The following is an 18,615-nucleotide window of genomic DNA, read 5'->3' on the forward strand; positions in this document are numbered from 1 at the left end:
CACCCAAGCCTTGCCAGATCCCATAAATTTACATCTTATAATCCAGATTATATCTTTCCCTGATATCAATTTAGAAACTCCCTCAATATTGGGGACTCCCCACAGAGAAGAAGACGAACTACTTGAAAAAGTGTGACTTGATAATTGTTTGTTATTTTTACAGATTAAAAATCATACACAGGACACAGAAGAAGCCTTCATTGTTTGTTAAGGTAGTAGTAGTAGTATTAGGACGGCACTAAAACCTTAAGGTCCAAGCCGGTAGTGCTGATCTCCGTCTCATGGCCCTTCAGCTAGGAAGTGCACTGGAGCTGGGGGCCAACCATCCTGTGCTTTCACACACCGTTCCTGCTTACCTTTCCCAAATTTCTCCAGGTACCCATTTAGAGCTGGATTGACTCTGGGTGAGCTTACAGATTCAAGCCGCTGATCCCCGTCCCAAACGAAATAACTGGTCACAACTGGGATTGAACCCGTACCCCTAGGACAAGGAATTCTCACACCAGCGCGCCAACCGTTTATTAAAGTGGGATTATTTTGCTTGCCTCTCTGACAAAAGATTAATGAACAATGTAATTGAATTTTGAAAATACGCCACAAGCATCAACAAATGAAATCCAAAGCACAGTTTACCACTGAACTAAAGGAGTAATCTCTCTTTCTCCATGGATAGACTATTTTCAGGCTAAACTAAAATGCACTTAAAAATATTTTCAGCAGGTCTAAAATTCACATCAACTATTTCATTCTCTTTCATCATCTGTCTAAGGAATGTTTTGAACTATTCATCTATTCCAAAATTATATTTCTGAAAATCGGAGTCTTTAGCTTTAAGCGCTAATGTAAACTGACAATTGAATTCTAACAATGGGGAAATTTTAAGACGACAATTCAGAAGGCATTTCTCTCATTTATATTCTTTTGCTCTCTCCATGAAAACTGACTCCACGCTTTTATTAAACTATATCATTCAAACACATCATATTATAAGGTTTCTGACTGTTTCCTGGTCCAAATATCAATTAGCAGATACTAAAATACACATTTTCTTTAAAGTGTATTAAGTATCAAAAGATGGCCCAAAATTGCTTATAAAACTGTACATCTAACAATTGAGAAAGGTCATACAATGATGCACGTGGTCATATATAATGACCATAATGTGGCCTCGAGGTAAGGCAAATCTTTTTCAGCAGTCTCCATTGTTGTTCTCATTCATCCAAGCTCAATCAAGTTTCCTGACTACATAATTGGTTAAAAAGAATTCAGCTAACACTATCAGCATCACGGAAAATGCAAATTATAGGCAGTAAAAAGATGGGAAGAAAAGAATCTGTCTGCATTTATATTTCCTCTGGGCGGCAACCCTGTTGAGAAAAAGGACAGTTCTGATTATATGAATATATTTAAAAATAGGAGACAAATTAGGTACCTCAGATATAGATATATACGATATATACGACTCGAAGTTCACCTTCATGACACATGGGACAATGACACATGGGACATTTTCCTCAATGGTGACATGGACACAACTTTGGGAAGTCATGAATGTAAAGTTATTTCTTTCTGTCGAAAGTTTTATACTGGTAAGACACACCAATGACTTAACGGTTGCGGGACTGTAAACCCTTTACTGATAAAACTGTAAAGTTCTTTCTCAAACCCATACACTTTGATTGTCCTTTATCCCTCAATACATTTGACAATATTAATCCTTTTATTTCATTTATTGATTTTAATTGATGACAGGACTGAAATTTAGTTTAGCCACTTAGTTTCTTTTGACTACTGAAATTTTACATAGATTGTTGAATAAAAAAACAATCTATTCCTAGGATTACCCTCAATAGAGTATTTCCCAAATTACCATTTGTAACAACCTTACAGAACATGAACACTGTCATATTATGTAGCATAAAAATTAAAAGCCCAAAAGACGAACTATTAAAAAAAAAAAAAAAAAAAAAAAAAAAAAAAAAAAAAAATTCCAATGGGATTCTCTTTTTGGGCACCTTTCAATTATTATTGCTAAATGGTGGCTTTTTTTATTTTTCGGTTTTTAGTTAACATTCTTTAAAATTTCTTTAATTTGGATTTTTATTAGGCTATATAAATTTATTCAATGTTTCTCTTTAATTCTTTTTATTTCCCCAAGTTTTATTTAGCTGGTGATTGCGACCAGAGATTCCCATAATTTATTTTTTTGATCGAGTATGTTCTGAATAAAACTTAGATGTTATTATTTTGCGTTCCTCGAGGTTTGTTTCTGCTCAGTATTTATTTTTTCGAGTTTATTTTCATACACTGAAGACAGAAGAGCATGGGCCCTGAACAAATGTGTAACGTCCAAAAACTAGTTCCTATTTTGGACAGCAAGACAACCCTGTTACCTGCAAGTACAAACATCCCAGTCAACCAACTCCCCTGTTGAACAAAGATTGGATAATCATGGCAGAGTCTCAACACTCTCAACAGCAGGTCCGGTTGAATTTAATCAAATTTTAGCAACAAATACAGAGTTGAAACTCTTGCCTACAAATTTCTTGTCTCAAAAAAAGTTATCAAATTCAGAAGAACTTATAGATTTTATGATAATTAGCTCCAAAACTGGGACAAACAATTTTTTGCTTGGTGGTGAAAATAATTCAGGATAAAACAAATTTGTAAAATTCAGATTCATTAGTTTACTTCACAGCTTAAACTAAACCTGGTCATACCAGTCGAGGTAGCATCAAGATTAATTTTTGTTGGTGCAAACACTATACATAGTACCAATGACGGTGAAGACATTTGAAACGTTGCCTGCATTTAGAAAGTATTTTTGACCCAAACATTCCAACTTCTCTTATATTTTTTTTGTACCCCCCCCCCCCCCACACGAATAGAAAACTAGAAAATCCCCTTACCTATAATAAATTTAGATTCCAATTTTTATTCAAAGGTTACACAGCAAAAACTTAGCATAAAGAAAATAAAAGAACCCCTAAGACACATCTTTACTCTTTTAAACGGAGGAGAAATCAGATACAAAATAAAACAACAAATTGGTTTGCAAAGTTTGAGAAAAACTGAATAAGCAAGAGTTATCTATGGCTGGAATCACTGTTTCATAAATAAAACTGAACAAAGAAGAAACTGAAGAAAAAACAAAAACAAAATCATAATGATAAATTTTATTAAAGAAATTAAAGGATATGTTCCTGCAGTTATTAGTGTCCAAAGCAGATGAGAGGCAAATAACACAGTTTCTTAAACACCACATGGCTCTAATAACAAAGACAACATCAACCATCTTAGGCTAATAGAGACCATCTGCAGGATTACTAATAAAACAAACAGGAGTGGAAGAAAGAATCAAAGAAATGCCCTGCTTCAGGCATAGGCAACCAGCAGCCCACATGCTACCATTGAATAAATGGAATGTGGCCTGTAGTGACAAACCTCTATTATATAGCATTCAGCCTGCTGTCATATGTGAAATTATGATGATATTTATGGAATAGACAACTAAATTTTAAATAGGATAAAAAGGACGAAACATAGCTTTTCTATTGCCAACACATTGTGTTTGCAAAAATTCATACTACTTGTCCTCTTACATGTTAAAACCCTGTCTATTTAATACATAATCCACTTTAAGAAACACCCGACCAAGAAGGTATTTATGAGCCATCGTGCATTGTTTTGAAGTCTTTGTGCATTAATGACCACATGATAACGTTTGCTTTAACAATAAAAGCAAGTGTGCCAGATTTAATATGTATCTTGATTGTTGTTTTGTCATGACCTCAAGCATATATCCATTTTAATCAGGGCCAGATCCAGGGGGATGTAGCCCCATCCCCCTCAAATTTTTCTGAAATCTACGTTTTGAAGTTTTTGACGTAAGCTTATCAATTTGTTCAACTATTGGCGCCACTTGATGCAACAATGAAATTTACACACAATGATGGGTAAAAAATAGCTATATTGGCTATTTTATACAAAAATTAATGGACTTATCTTTAGATTCGATTTAATACATGCAAGAACTGAATAACGCTAACGACAATGACCCTTTTCAAATAAGGTTGCCCATGCCTGCTATACTCTATTTTACTCTACTTACTCATCACCATCAGTGCAAACTCCACTATTCTCATCATATTTTGAACAATAATTATCAGGACTATAGTTGAATGTTCCATCTTTTTTCTTCAAAGGTCTCCTTCTTTTTTGATTAGGAAAATGCCAATGAAAACAAGTGAAAGGTCTATGTTGAGTGCATTTGTGTTGTACAAAAAGAGGGCACTGGTCCACCCGAAATTCTCTCAAATACCTGGAAAAGAAACATGGTTTAAGTAAAAAATACAGAAAAGTAATTACACCATCTAACATGGACTTATGGATATGGGCTAAGACATAGCCTACAAAAATATTGAAAATCAATCTTTTGCTCAATCAATTATAATACTTTTCACAGCATTATTGACTAGACATAAGTGCTCAGCACACAAGCCTTATGAGAGTAGACAAAAGATACAATAAAGTATCCTTTGGATATATCTTGGAGGATTTCTCACAAATGCTGACTTTGGGTGAAAGACAATTAAGCAGCATTTCCCTCTTTGAGCTTAATTTGTGTTTAATATTATTCCATTTGGGTTTAAAACAATTTGCAAAAAGGATGAAAAAAAAACAAGCTATCTGCTGGAGAGAGATAATCAAAAAAGACTTGTTTGATACTCTGGTCACTAGTTCTCCAATTAATGTTTTTCTTGTAGTTGGTGGTGCTTGAATAGAGGAAAGGTTCTTTTTAAACATAAAAATAGTATAATTCACGTTTTTTCCATTTCACTTAGTTTTTTTTTCAAACAAAAATTCCAAAAGACATTTTTATTAGAAAAAAGACCTGGAATTAAATTTCCAAGCCTTTTTTTAAAATAATATTTTATAATTGTTATAGAACAATGTACATTCAAAAGATTTTCTTTCATTTTTCTAGGGATCCTCAGGACTCATTTTAATAACTCCAATGATCTCCCCCTTATTCCATTGTTGGCCACACAGTTAAACGTTAATGTTTGCACCAAGCATGTGGTGCATTACACAATGGTTAGCAGCCTGTTAAAACTTGATGACTTTAAGGTCGATTTTATATTTGGCAGAGCTCTTTCTTTAAACTGAAATCACACGCAAATAAATAATAAAATAAGTGAGCTTTAAGTGAGCTCTAATTTTTGCTTAATACTGCAGTCAGTACTCAGCCCAAAACATAAAGTACAAGCATAACAATGGTGAATAGTCCTTACTGTACATTGGATATACTTTTGTTTTTATGCAGCAAAAATGATTTCTAAATGATCTAAGGAAAGTCATAATACCCATTTACCAAGCTGAAAGGTAATTTAATTGCTGTTTAGTCACGGCCTTTTGAAGCAATTTTTCAAATTACTGGATGCAAGTGCCATCTGTAAGGAGTCAAGATAATAAATATTAAATCATAGACAATATTCTAGCACTGCATATAGTTAAGAGCCATAAAGCTTCAATGTGTGATTTTTTTCCAGATCTACTTTTTATAAGACACCATACAGACCACACTGCCTTTCCATCAGACAAAATAAGAGATGATAACAAATAAAAAAACTTATGAAAACAGTTAATAACACAATGAATACAACCTAAGTAGATAGTTCAGCTATAAACACCACATATCATAAGCAAAATACAATAAAAAATAAAAATAAAACTACCTTATTCAAAAAATATAATCCATAGAACAAATTTAAAAACTAAAATCATAAACCACTGTTCATTAAATTAAAAAAAAAACTAACATCCTCTTAGGTTGTATTGACTTTCAGGGTTGCCAGAAAAAAAAAAAACAGAAAAAATATGACTTTCATGATTGGAAAAACTGATAAGGTAGACAAAAAAAATGGTATGATAAGGTGCTTTCTCCCAAATAGAAAACAAAATTCAGAAGATCAGAAGATATTAGTCAATGGCTTCTATGTTAGCTTTGGGGAGGGATGTGTAGCCAAAATTCAAAATCATTTGCTTGCTAAATCTGTTTCCATTGTCAGCATAGTGCCCGATTATAATTTTTACATTCCTTTCTTCTGCATATACTTGCAAAATTAGAAAAAAAGAAAAAAAGCTAACTTTGATTAGACCTAGAGCCCAAATATTTGAAAAAACTTATATTATTGATATCCTTTTTCATTCTCAGTGATTGGAATTAAGCCTTTATTATCATATTTTGGGAAGTATTTTATTGCTTTTTCCTTTAAGTTTATTGTTTTGGAATTTTTTCCTTAAATGTATGTATCCTAGCTCTTCTAGCCCCCTCAGGGAAGGGGGTCAACTATAAAATTGGTACTCAGAAGCTGACATCCCCATAGCAGCCAATGCCATTGCTGCATCTCCAATCTCTAGTGATGACAGCCAGAATAATACTGTGATAACAGTCTCAGAGTCCCCAAACGATAGCCCATCAACAAAATTTCTCATTTCCTATAGCTGCAATAGAGCTTGCTAAGTTTTCCAAAGGACCATCATCTCCAAGAATTAATGAGGCTAAGGAAACAACCTCAAACCTTTTACCCGACCCATAGCCACGCACTCCCATAAATAACCAAAATCAGGCACAGCTATCTACAATTGAGATATCTATTTCTCAGCAGGTTATTGAGCACCCAAATGTAATCAAAACCAGCCCAGCCCTCAAAAATCCTAATTTTAGTCAGAAATCATGGGTTGAGAGAGTGACAGTCTCACCTAAGATATAAAACTCATGCAAACACTGTACAAGATAGAGATGGTCTTTATATGTCAAAAATAATTAAAAATGTTGCATCAGTGGATCAAATCATCCAATTAAATTTGCTGAAAGCCCTAAAAGCTACTCTAACTAAAGATATTGCTCAATACTACTTTTCTAATTCTATCTTTGATGAAATAGATAAGGTCCTTTCATTAATTCTAACCAAGTATCAACCATCCCACCTATTAAACTCCACTCATGGCAGTTAAGCTGCAGATCCTACAATGGAACTGTGTTTCTCTTGACTCAAATAAACTTAATGATCTCATCCAATATGAATCTAATAATAAAATTGGGATTATCTGTCTGCAAGAAACCAATCTTGATCAGTTCAAGAAAATCGAAATGCCTGGCCACAAATGCTACTCGAAAGATAGATATACCAATAGAAAGGGAGGATGAGTTGCCACCTTTGTGCATGCTTCAATCCCTCTTCCCCTCAACCATTAAATCTTTACAGGAATGAAATTGATGTCACAGGTATAATACTTAACCTGGCTAATGGTAATCATCTTGTCATAAAATCATTATATAACCCATTTGGTACAAATGATATACAAAGTGTGTTGGAATTCCTTTATATTTGGTGATTTCAATGCACATAACCTACTCTGGAAACAAATAGCCAATAGTAACAAAGCAGGAAGAGACATAGAGAATATTTTGTCCAACAGTCTGGTACTTTGATTATCACTCCATTTAATTTCCAAACATGGTATAATATTTCATCTACTATTTTCTCTATTATTGACTTGCTACTTGGTCCATCTTCATACCATGATCAATTTCAGATGGCAAAGCTTCCCTCTCTGCAATCTGATCACTCTGCAATTCTAACATCAACTCAAAATGTATACTAATCTCCTAAACCCCACATACTAAATTAGTTTTACCAATTTCACTAATTAAATTAATTATTCTTACTACTACACTTGGAAAATGCCAGGTGTCACCAAACACAAGATAGTGTATAAAAGTGGGAACTGGCAATTCCCACTCTTACAAGTTGCCCATAGTTTTATCTAGGAGCTATTATCAGTTCTTTTACAAAAAAAAAACTTTGAAAAACGCATCAAAAATGTGTTTATATTCATTTTTGAATTTTATTACAGAAGGGGACGGAGTACTCAAGTCCCAAAAAAGCATTTAAGGCACTTTTTTATGCTTCCAAGTCCAACTTTGCATGAGACATACTACAGATGAATTGAACAGATATTAAGATGATTATGACTTTACTCCTGACTTCTGTCTATACATAGAAATGGATAAGTGCAATTAGAGAGCCTTGTAACTCTAAAGACAATTGGCCCCTGTTTTGGGGATTATTAAAGGAAGCTGATTTTTGCTTTATCTCTGCTAATTCTGATATTAATGTTATTGAGTCCAACCTGAAAACCATCCTATTACACTCAGCTACATCTGCCATACCCACGACTAAGCGAATTTTTGGCTTCCAAGAGACCCAAGAATTAGTGGAATGAGGAGTGTACAGTCACATTACATACAAAAAGGAAGACTTGTAAAATGTTTGAAAACAATCCATCTCCATCAAAAGCAATTTCCTATAAGCAATCATGTGCCAAAGTAAAATTGTTATACAAGAAAGCTAAACAGTCCACAAGGTCCAATTTTAGTGTAGGGATTAGCTTCAGATCCCCAATTTCTAAAGATTCACAACTTAATTAGCCAACTCAATAGTGGGAAGCAGTCTAATGATGACTGTAAATACAATATCATGCAGGATGGCTTGCCAATTTCCTCAGATAAAACGAAAGCAACATTTTTTTTTATATCTACAAAAATGACTGCTTTTATTCTCATTCCACTCGACCCTCTTTTTGTACCCTTCTTCATATGACTTTATATAAAAGGGCCTTAATAGAACCATTTTCCCAAGATGAATTCAATGCAGCACTTAATTCCGTTAATATCAAGTGATTCCCCAACACATGATAGCATTTATAATAATTGGATGTTTGAGTCCCCAGAGGTTTCCCATACTGCCCTCTTAAAGTTTGTATAATGTTATTTATACAAGTCGAAAATTCCCAGATGCATGGAAGATTGCACGGGTATTTTCAGTTTTAAAACTTTCTTACCCATCAAGTGACCCCAAGTATTACTGACCTATATCTGCTTTACCTGCCTTTTCAGTAGAGTCCTTGAAAGGTTTATCCTATCAAGAGTCAAGTGGTTTGCTGAAATTAATAATCTCTTTCCAAGTGGATAAACAGGCTTCAGAAAAGGTCAAAGGCTCAGTGGATAACATCACCTGTCTTGAAATTGATGTTTGTAACTCTCTTAAAAATAGACAGACTACAATGACATTCCTATTTGATTGGTCAGATGCCTATGGATATGCAGTCAATGTCAAACTGATTGACCTGTTAATTCACCTGGATTTTCTATCTTTTTTCGTAAGTTTTATGAAGTTCTTTTTAAGTGATAGAAGTTTTTATGTTAAAGAAGTTTTAATAAGCTTAGAGGAGAGACTAGTCTCATTACCAGATGTTTCCCTCAAAGAGCAATTTTGAGTCCCCCTCTGTTTAATTAGTATGTTTCAGAAGTTAAGTAATCTTATTCATTGTTTGGCCTTTATGTAGATGATTAGATTATTTGGAAGTCTGGAAAGGGTATTGTACTTCTTCAAAGCCTTATTCAACAGGATATAAGATTAGTTCAGAGATTTTCTTCAGCTTTTGGTTTTCCAATTTCACTTAGTAAAGCCAAAGCCATTATATTTATTAATTACTTAAGGGATCCCCCAATCCACTTCAAATTTTCTCTAGTGAAATCTCATATTGCAACTCAGTGAAGCTGCTTGGTCTATGGATAAATTCTAAAATGTTATGGCAGGTACATATTAATTCTGTGAAATTCACAATTATTTATCCACCCTAATGTTATATTATCCACCCACAATAAGAATACCACCCTAAAGTTATCTTGGATTTTTATAAATTATATATCCATTCTAATTTAGAATATGGTATCTATTGCTTCTCTATTCGGCCCTCATCTGCATTTAATTCCCTGGAATCTTTACAAAATTCAGCTATTCAAATTGCTCTGGACTTACACAAGCTTACTCCTTTGTCTAAATTAATACAATTGTCTGGTTTGGTCTCCCTAAGTGACAGAGCATCTTGTCAAAGAAAGAAATACTTCTCACAAATTCAAGCATATGGAAGCAAGCATGTTGTGCATAAACATACCTTTGCTTTGAAGGTAGCTTGTACTAATGCTCATTTACCTTGGGATCAGTTTCAACTGGAGGCCCTAAATTGGAATAAGTATTCCCCTTTATGTAGACCCCTTTACTGACACTCCGGCTTGGGAAATGTGTCCACCTATTTGTCAAGAAGAACTTATTCCAATCAATAAAAACCTAATTGCCAATTATTTCAGATCCAGACTATTCAGACTGAACAGATTTAAAAGTTGTATCCTAATCACAGAAAAATCTATTCAGATGGATCTGTCCAGGGTGAGAGAGCTGGAGCAGGAGTATGTATTTCATCTCTAGACCTTAACCTTTATTCACACCTTCCTTTGGGGTCTTCCATTTTGTCTGCTGAATTGTGGGCCCTAGATGTTCTTATAAATCATAACATCATAGAGAAGAATATTCTTTGCCTTTCTGACTCCAAACCAGCAATACTATTGCACAAAAAAAACTAATAGAATTACCAATGATAGGGACTTATTCAACATTAGAATACACCTTCTAAGCCTTCAGTCCACAGGCAACCAGATTCATTTGCAACATGTTCCAAATAATAAAGGCATCAAATATAATGATACTGCTGATTTACTAGCAACCAAGCTTTCTTTGTTAAACCTGAGTCCTCCCTCTGACCTCAATTCACTTCCTAAATTTTGAAAAAAAAAAAAAACAACATTGATATGGCCCAGAATTCTACTCAAATAACAGGAATTGTATTTTCAGAGCTAAAGGTAGAGAAAAAACAGTAAAATTCTAATTAATTGACTTCTTGCTATCTTGGAAAGAGTTTAGGTTAGGAAAATGAAACTTTCAGGGATAGGTCTAAAGGCTATAGTATGTCCCAGGAAGGTATTTTAAAATACCCACCTCCACTCCTTCTCTCTCTAGAGGGCCCTGAAATTTGGCTACATGACAGGTCTATACCTATTAAGATTTTGACAAAAAAACATTTTACCTAAATTTTCAGTTACTAGTTGCTTTTTCTCTGCCTTTAGTTCTGAAAATGCAATTCCTATTATTTGAGTAGAACTTTTAGCCACATCATTGTTTTTTTTTCAAAATTTAGGAAGTGTATTTGCATATCTTTAAAACCTTATAAAATGGAATTGAGCAAAGTTATGAAGCTGAAAACAATTTTGTTGTACTTCAATTAAGCAGAAGATCTATTTTGCAAGGTTTCAGTTTTATAACACACATATTTTTAAAGGTCAGGGCCCTCTAGAGGGAGAAGAAGTGGAGATATTTGCTTCAAAATACCTTCCTGGGACATACTTTAGTCTGTATATTCATCCCTGAAAGTTTCATTTTCCTACCTAAACCCTTTCTGCGATAGCAAGAAGTCAATTTACTAGAATTTTACCGAAAAAGTAACTGGTAACTTAAAAATAAGGTAAAATGTTGTTTTGTCAAAATTTCAATAGGTATAGACCTGTCATGTAGGCAAATTTCAGGGCAATCTAGAGGGAGAAGGAGTGGAGGTGAGGTGGGTACTTCAAAATACCTTCCTGGGACATACTTTAGCCTTTAGACTCATCCCTGAAAGTTTCATTTTCCTAACCTAACCCCTTTCCAAGATAGCCAAAAGTCAATCAACTAGAATTTTATGGAAACTGATAACTGGAAATTAAGGTAGAATTCTATTTTGTCATAAATTTCAATAGGTATAGGCCTAGTCAAGTAGGCAGATTTTTAAAATTTAGAAATTAGAAGAGGATTGACATAGAAGCTTGGCAATAAACTTTCCAATAGGATGTTTTTGGCCCTGGATTCATTAGCATACTGAAAGTTTAGTTTTTTGAACCTAACTCCTTTCCAAGATAGTGGAAAGTAGCTAAATTAGAATTTTACTTTTGATTTTATCTGGACTTCAGTGTAATTCTAGTTAATTGACTTGTTGCTTTCTCGAAAAGGGTTTAGGTTAGGAAAATGAAACTTTCCGGGATGAATCTAAAGACTAAAGTATGTCCCAGGGAGGTATTTTGAAGCAACTACCTCTACTCCTTCTCCCTCTAGAGGGCCACTGACCTTTGATGACCTTTAAAATATGCATGTTATAAAAGTGAAACCTTACAAAATAGATCTTCTGCTTAATTGAAGCATAACAAAATTGTTTTCATCTTCATAACTTTGCTCAATTCCAGTTTATAACTAGTTTTCAAAGTGAGAACATCTCAAATAACCGGATTATATTGATTCAGAGTTCAAAAAGTAAAAGGATTTGGATTGAATTGGATATTATGAACTGTGAGTAAAACCGGTCTACTTTAGTGTGACTAAATTTATATAAATATATGAGTGGATTAGTGTATCTGATTTGATCTGAATTGAATAAATTAATTTTTGCTCGACTATATTCTGTTAATGGGGGATAGTCACACACCCCTTTGGCTTTGAAGATCTGAGTGTCTGTACAACATAGATGTACTGTGTTGGAAATTTAACCTGAAGGATTTTATTGCATTATAAGCTTAATGGAGTGCTAAAGGCAATTTTTTTTTTTTTGGCCTTGCTTTTTTTAACCCCAGACCTAAGGAGTGAGAAATGTCAATATTTATTTGTCATGGTTGTGGTCAATCTTGTGGCAAGGGGATCACCCTACAATGCACAAAATGTCTCGAGTTGTTTCACCCACAGTGTGCAGGCATTTCCCCAACTGAGCATAAAGAAAAACCAAATTGGATTTGCTTAATCTGTTCAAATGATGATGAAGTTCATGAATCTTGCATCTCTAATAATAAACCCTGTATACCCCTATAATCAGTCAAAAATCCATTCCTGCTAATACCAATTTTGTAGCTGAAAATTCATGCAGTTGAGGTGTGGACCTGTCAATCCAGTCTATTTCAAGACCAAATAACCATTCCACTGAAGTAATTACAAGTGACAATATATCTGATGTCACAAGCCAGACACTCAATGCATGTGATTTTGATAAGACTTTTGTGTCAGACACAGGAATTTTGCATGTTGTTGTTAATTTGATATTATTCCTTGCTCTTGATTTGTTGAAAGCAGGAATAAGTGTTGATGAAATATCTAACGCAATGGCAGGATTCTATTGTTTAGAGGAGTTGAATGTAGCAAAAATGCTGCTCACATGTCTGTGCTGTAAAGCTGGTAGATTGCAAGAAAGGAGAGGAAAAACAGCTGAAAAGACTACTGCCTCAGACATAATGCATGTTATCATAGAACTTGATTCAAAACAGTTCATATGGCCTGTAATCATTCCATGGAGCTTTAATGAATGTCCAGTATTAAAGCCTGACATCAGTGTCTGGCTTGATAAACTTGTTTATGACTATTCCTGAAAGCTTGAAAAAAACACTGTCTTCTATTGAGCTTATCAAATCTAATTTAGAGAAAAAATAATGCCTGGCAATGATCTTGATCTCAATCCCCCACTGTGCCCCACCATGAATGGCTGCCTCTCCCACTAAAGACTGTCCCATTAGAGACCATAGTGATAAAAAACCCACCCACTCTCCTACTGAAGGATCCTGTCTGCCGCAAGAAAGAATTTGATAAGACAGGGTGTAGAAATATTTGCTAAGTTAAAGCGACTAAGGATAGTGTTATGGTATTGGTACCATGTCAAGATGTATTGAAGCTCAGTTGTGATCTAAAGGTTAATTTTCCTGAAAGCATAATAACTTCCAAGCCTTGGCAATTTTTTTGGAATTATCATGAGTGTGGACATTGATTTTGATGTTAGTGCCTACGCATTGGACTTTCTGGGTATAATCAAGTTTAATTGGCTAGGAAAATCGCAAACTGTAAGCGTTATTTTTCAAACAGAAGAATACCTGCATTTTTACATCACACATGGCATCAAATTTGGTTATGAGCTTTTCCGAGTGGAACATGATTGTATTCAGCCTAGGCATTGTTTTAAATGTCAAAGTTTTAACCATGTTCAAAATCAATGTAAATCTGAATGTTTTAAATGTGCCCAATGTAGCTGTAATCACATTTTGAATAAAGACTCCCCATGTCAAGCACCAGTCATGGCTAGAATGATCATCCAGTTTACAGCTTTAGGTGTCCGATTTTAAAGAAGTTTTGTAAATGAATGTATTACTTTGTGTTACATCCTTTAATGCAAATGGTGTGTTAGGGAAATTACCTGTACTTCATAGTTTTTTGAATGAAAAATCATCTTTATTATGTCTTCAGGAACACCACCTCCTTGATCATTTGTTGAATCTGCTTTCTAGTTTGTCTACTCAGCATGATATTTTTGCCCTTCCTGCTACACCAACTGGTGGGCGTCCCTCTGGTGGTTTATCTACTATTTTACCCAAGTCTCTTAATGCAACTATTCTAGCAAGTGATAAAAATTTTTTAGCTTGTAGTTTTTCAAATGTAGTTTTAAATAATTGTTATTTTCTGACTGATTACCATGATGATATTTCTTTTGATGTGTTTACTCAATGCTGTTTTAATCTTAGTTGTTTTGTCTCTAGTTTACAGTCAAATTTGCATACTTGTATTTTAGGTGATTTTAACTGTGATCCAAACATAGCAAATGAAAGGGGTACAATTTTATCATATTGTCTTTCTAATTTTTCTGCTTTACTGAAGTCCCAGGATTTTACTTATATTCATTGGAGTGGTAGTACAACTAATATTGATCATGTTTTTTCTTTTAACCCAAGTGATCCTTTGCCTGTGGTTATTATAATTGAAGATTTCCCCATTAGTGACCACATGCCACTTCAGTTCCTTTTACCCCCTTTGGCTTCCCATCCTTCCCCAGTTCGTTTTTCTGGTAATAAGCTTCCTAAAATTTTTGATTGGGTTGATTGGAATCCAAATTTTAAACCGCTTTACCAAGAAAGAGTTGAGACTTCAATTGATAAAGTTTTTACTCCTGATAGTTTGGATTCAATGGACAGTAATCCCTCTTTGACTATTAATTGTCTTTATTTTGAATTAATCTATTGCTTAAAGTATGGTGCTGCGGCAGCTTTTTCTACTAATAGGAAAAGATTTGGTGCTCAGAAACCTTTTTGGAGCCTCAATCCTTTTTTGGTAAATTCTAATAAGGCACCAAAACAAGTGTATTGGGAATGGCAGGCAATTGGTAAGCCTAGAGACTTGCATCCAGCTTTTTTGCCAATGAAAAAGAGAAAGGCTGAATTCCAAGCAGAGCACTGTCATTATAATAACCTGGTCATAGAAGAAGCTTCTTCAAACATTGATAACAACAAGGACAAGAATCTCCTTTGGAATGTTCTCCGAGGCAATAGGCGGACTAACATGCCTGATACTAATTCCACACCATTGCTAAAAGGGTGGGAAAATTATTTTTCTAAGTTGTCAACTTTGCACAATTCTAACAGTGTTGTGCTGCAATTAGATAAAAGGTTGAAGAAGTTTTCAAATGATTACAGGATTTCTGAGGATATGTTATGTATAGCAATCAAAACGTTAAAGGTGTAGTCAGCTAAGGATCATGATGGCGTATTTGCTAATCACCTTAAACTTGCTCCTTCTTCTTTCCTTATTGCTCTACTGGCATTTTTCAACCTTTTACTTATTACTGGTTTAGTACCATTGTCATAGTTATGCCTATTCCTAAGAGCAGGAAAAAAGACTTGTCATCTTGTAGTTCCTGGAGGCCAATTACTAGGGGTTCTATGATTGGGAAAGAGTTTGAGTTGTGTTCAAAGGATCTTCTTGAAATTCTTAATGCTGGTTCTAATCAAGTTGGTGTCAAGAGAGGTTTGGGATGTGACCACGCCCATGCATCTTCCAGAAAATTTATTGAAGAAGCAAGAATCTCTGGTCAACCACTATACACCCTCTTGATTGATATCAAAGGGGCCTTTGATAACATTTCTCATGCATCTGCACTGCTCACTTTAATCCATGCTGGATTGCCCCTAGCTGTCATTTGAGTCCTTTGAGTCCTTTGCTCTTGGTACTCTGGATTAAAGATCTGTATTTGCCTGAGTTTGTCTTCATCTCAGTCCAAATTAATTCAAGTGGGTAGAGGAATTAGACAAGGAGGAATTATTTCTCCTTATATACTCAATTTATGTTTAGCTACTGCCCTTAATTCTCTTTCCTGCTCTTTTGTTTTATTATCTCAAAATCTGTCTTACATTATATATGCTGATGACATTATCCTTCTAAGCTGGTCCAAGTCTAGTCTTGTTTCTAATTTTAATGTTTTAATTAATTGTTTAAAAGGTTTGGGCCTTTCTATCAGTTTTGAAAAATGTCAATTTTGTGTTGTAAATTGTTTAGGGGATAATGTCAGGGTGACTCTTGATTGTGGCAATGGTGTTATTTTTCAGTCATCACCAATAGTCACTTATTTGGGATTACCATTTGCTGCTTTGAAACCAGATTTTAAACTGGTCCTGGTTCAGCATGTTCAGATGAAACTATGCAAGGCATTTGGTCTTTTAATTTGTTTTCAGGGTCTTTACCATTGGGACATCCTTGGTCATATGTATAGTGCTGTTGCTCTGCCTCATGTATTGTTCCTGTCCCTCCTCTTCTGTAATTTCAGACCTTCTGATCTTTTGCCCATTAAAGTTTCTTATTTTAAATTTTGTAAATTTTTACTTGGTTTCCCCCTTTCTTTTAGTAACACTGAGATTGTTTTAGAGCTTAAAGTGAGTAGTCTAGAACAAATATAAAACATTTGAAGACAAGGCAAAATTAACCTTCTAGGCCACAATTTATTTCCATTTTTTAGTAACAGTTCTGGCTCTAGATGATTTATAGGCTAAACTATTTAACAAGTGTTTTTTTATCTTTTTTTTCTTCTCTTTTTAAGTGTTTGATCAATATTTGATAGGTTTTGATTGTAAGTGTTATCATTTGTCTTTTCTTTATATGATATTGTAGCCTACTCCTCATTTTTTGAGGGAAATAAAGAAAATAAATAAATAAATTTTATAAGGTTTTAAAGATACACAAATACATTTCCTAAATTTTGAAGAAAAAACATTGATATACTTTATCCTGGACATACTTTAGCCTGTAGACCCATCCCTGAAAGTTTAATCTTCCTAATCTAAACCCTTTCCGAGACAGCAAGAAGTCAATCTTTACCTGGACTTTAAATGGAACTAACTACTCTCAAATTGTCTCCATAAAGACTTCTCTTGGTGCCATTTTTGGGGGAAAAAATGAAATATTGAAATTCTTCAATATTTACTAACTAAGAAATAGAACTACTAAGGATGGAAATATTTATATTGTTCGCTTTCGCTGCTTTACTATAGACCTAGCCTAAGACTTAGACCAAATTCTAAAGAAATCTGTCTCAAAGCAATTGTTTAAGTACCCTAACCTAATCATTTTCTTGGTTTATCTTTTGAAGTAATTTTGAACAAAACTGAATAAGGAGCATCATACTTGAGATGCACCGGTTTCTCAGTTGTACCAGAGTTAAGCAAATCCTCAGTATTAGGCATTTCTTTTTAAATATTTAATTTCGTCCATCAAAAACAAAACTGAATATGATGCATGAACAGTCTAGGTGATAATTTGGTAGAAATCGCCATCTACATTTTTCAAATAATGGAAACCAGTTCAAATAAAAATAATCAAATCGAATGCCAGTCGACTACGCTTTTACATGTGGCTTGTTAGCGTTTGATTTGTACCTGTTCATTTCTACTGGTAATTGCAAACCAAATTTCATGTTCCTTGAGTGGGTGATTTCAGGGTTGATAAATATGATTTACAGAATTAAAAAACTATCAGCTTTTGTTGTCATTCTTTGTTGTTTCTTTTTCTGTCAAAAAACGACAAAACGTCGACATAATGTCATTTTTTTAAGGATTCTTGGCTTATAAGAAGAAATATCTATTCTGTAAGATTCTTTTGTTATGGCACGAGTGGGCTTTTCAGTCGAGCGGGCTTTTTCAGCCCTTTTGCTTTTGGCTCACTATCTGAGATGATTTGGATTGCTACGAGTTGATTCTGCTTATTTATTTAGCTTGGCTCGGTTCTGATAAGATATCTTGGAGTAGCTCTTTTGGGTCTAGGATCTGAAACATTAGGGGACATATTTGGAGCTCAGTACTCCCTGTGAAGGTATGGTCAACTAAACTCTTAACTTATGGTGAGAATCTATAGTATTTGAAGAAAATTAACAGTTTACATTGCAGGTTAAGCTATGCAGAAGTCAGCATGTTGCATTCAAATTGGCAATGATCAAGTATTTTTTGTATATTCAAAGGCAAAGAATTTGGGAAAAGGGGCGTAGGAGGGGGCTAGCAGGTCTCCAATCTCTTTGGTCACTTGAAAAGGGTAATAGAACTTTAAAATTAAATTCAATTGAACCCTGTCTTAATGTTCAAGGACCATTAGTTCGATACTATCACTGCTGAGAAAAAAACTATTGTTTGCTAAGCTATTGTTGGTGCAATTAACTAACCTAGAAAGTTTCACATCTGTAAGAAAATGAAAAATATGTCTAGCCTAACCCTGGGTTTCACGTTTCTTCATAATATCTTTTTTTTAGGCTAGTTTATCCCAGTGTACATGCCTGGTAAAGTGTTTGTCAATTGGAGAAATCCCAAATTTAAGCTTGGTGTCACAAATTAATACAGCA

At 34.3% G+C, this 18,615-nt stretch overlaps 1 protein-coding gene across 1 annotated transcript in view; it reads right to left on the reverse strand.

Moving 5' to 3' along the window:
* The window catches only part of LOC136039302 (RING finger protein unkempt-like), a gene marked incomplete in the record, with an annotated part of 70,056 nt that extends 52,542 nt beyond the window's left edge, over nucleotides 1-17,514 (reverse strand). Inside the window, 2 exon segments of the mRNA XM_065722908.1 lie at nucleotides 4,112-4,321; nucleotides 17,412-17,514. Of these exon segments, the coding sequence (XP_065578980.1) occupies nucleotides 4,112-4,321; nucleotides 17,412-17,470 (269 nt within the window).
* Between the last annotated feature and the right edge of the window lie 1,101 nt (nucleotides 17,515-18,615).

The sequence above is a fragment of the Artemia franciscana genome, chromosome 19 (assembly GCF_032884065.1).
Source record: "Artemia franciscana chromosome 19, ASM3288406v1, whole genome shotgun sequence".
Classification (NCBI taxonomy): Eukaryota; Metazoa; Arthropoda; class Branchiopoda; order Anostraca; family Artemiidae; genus Artemia; species Artemia franciscana.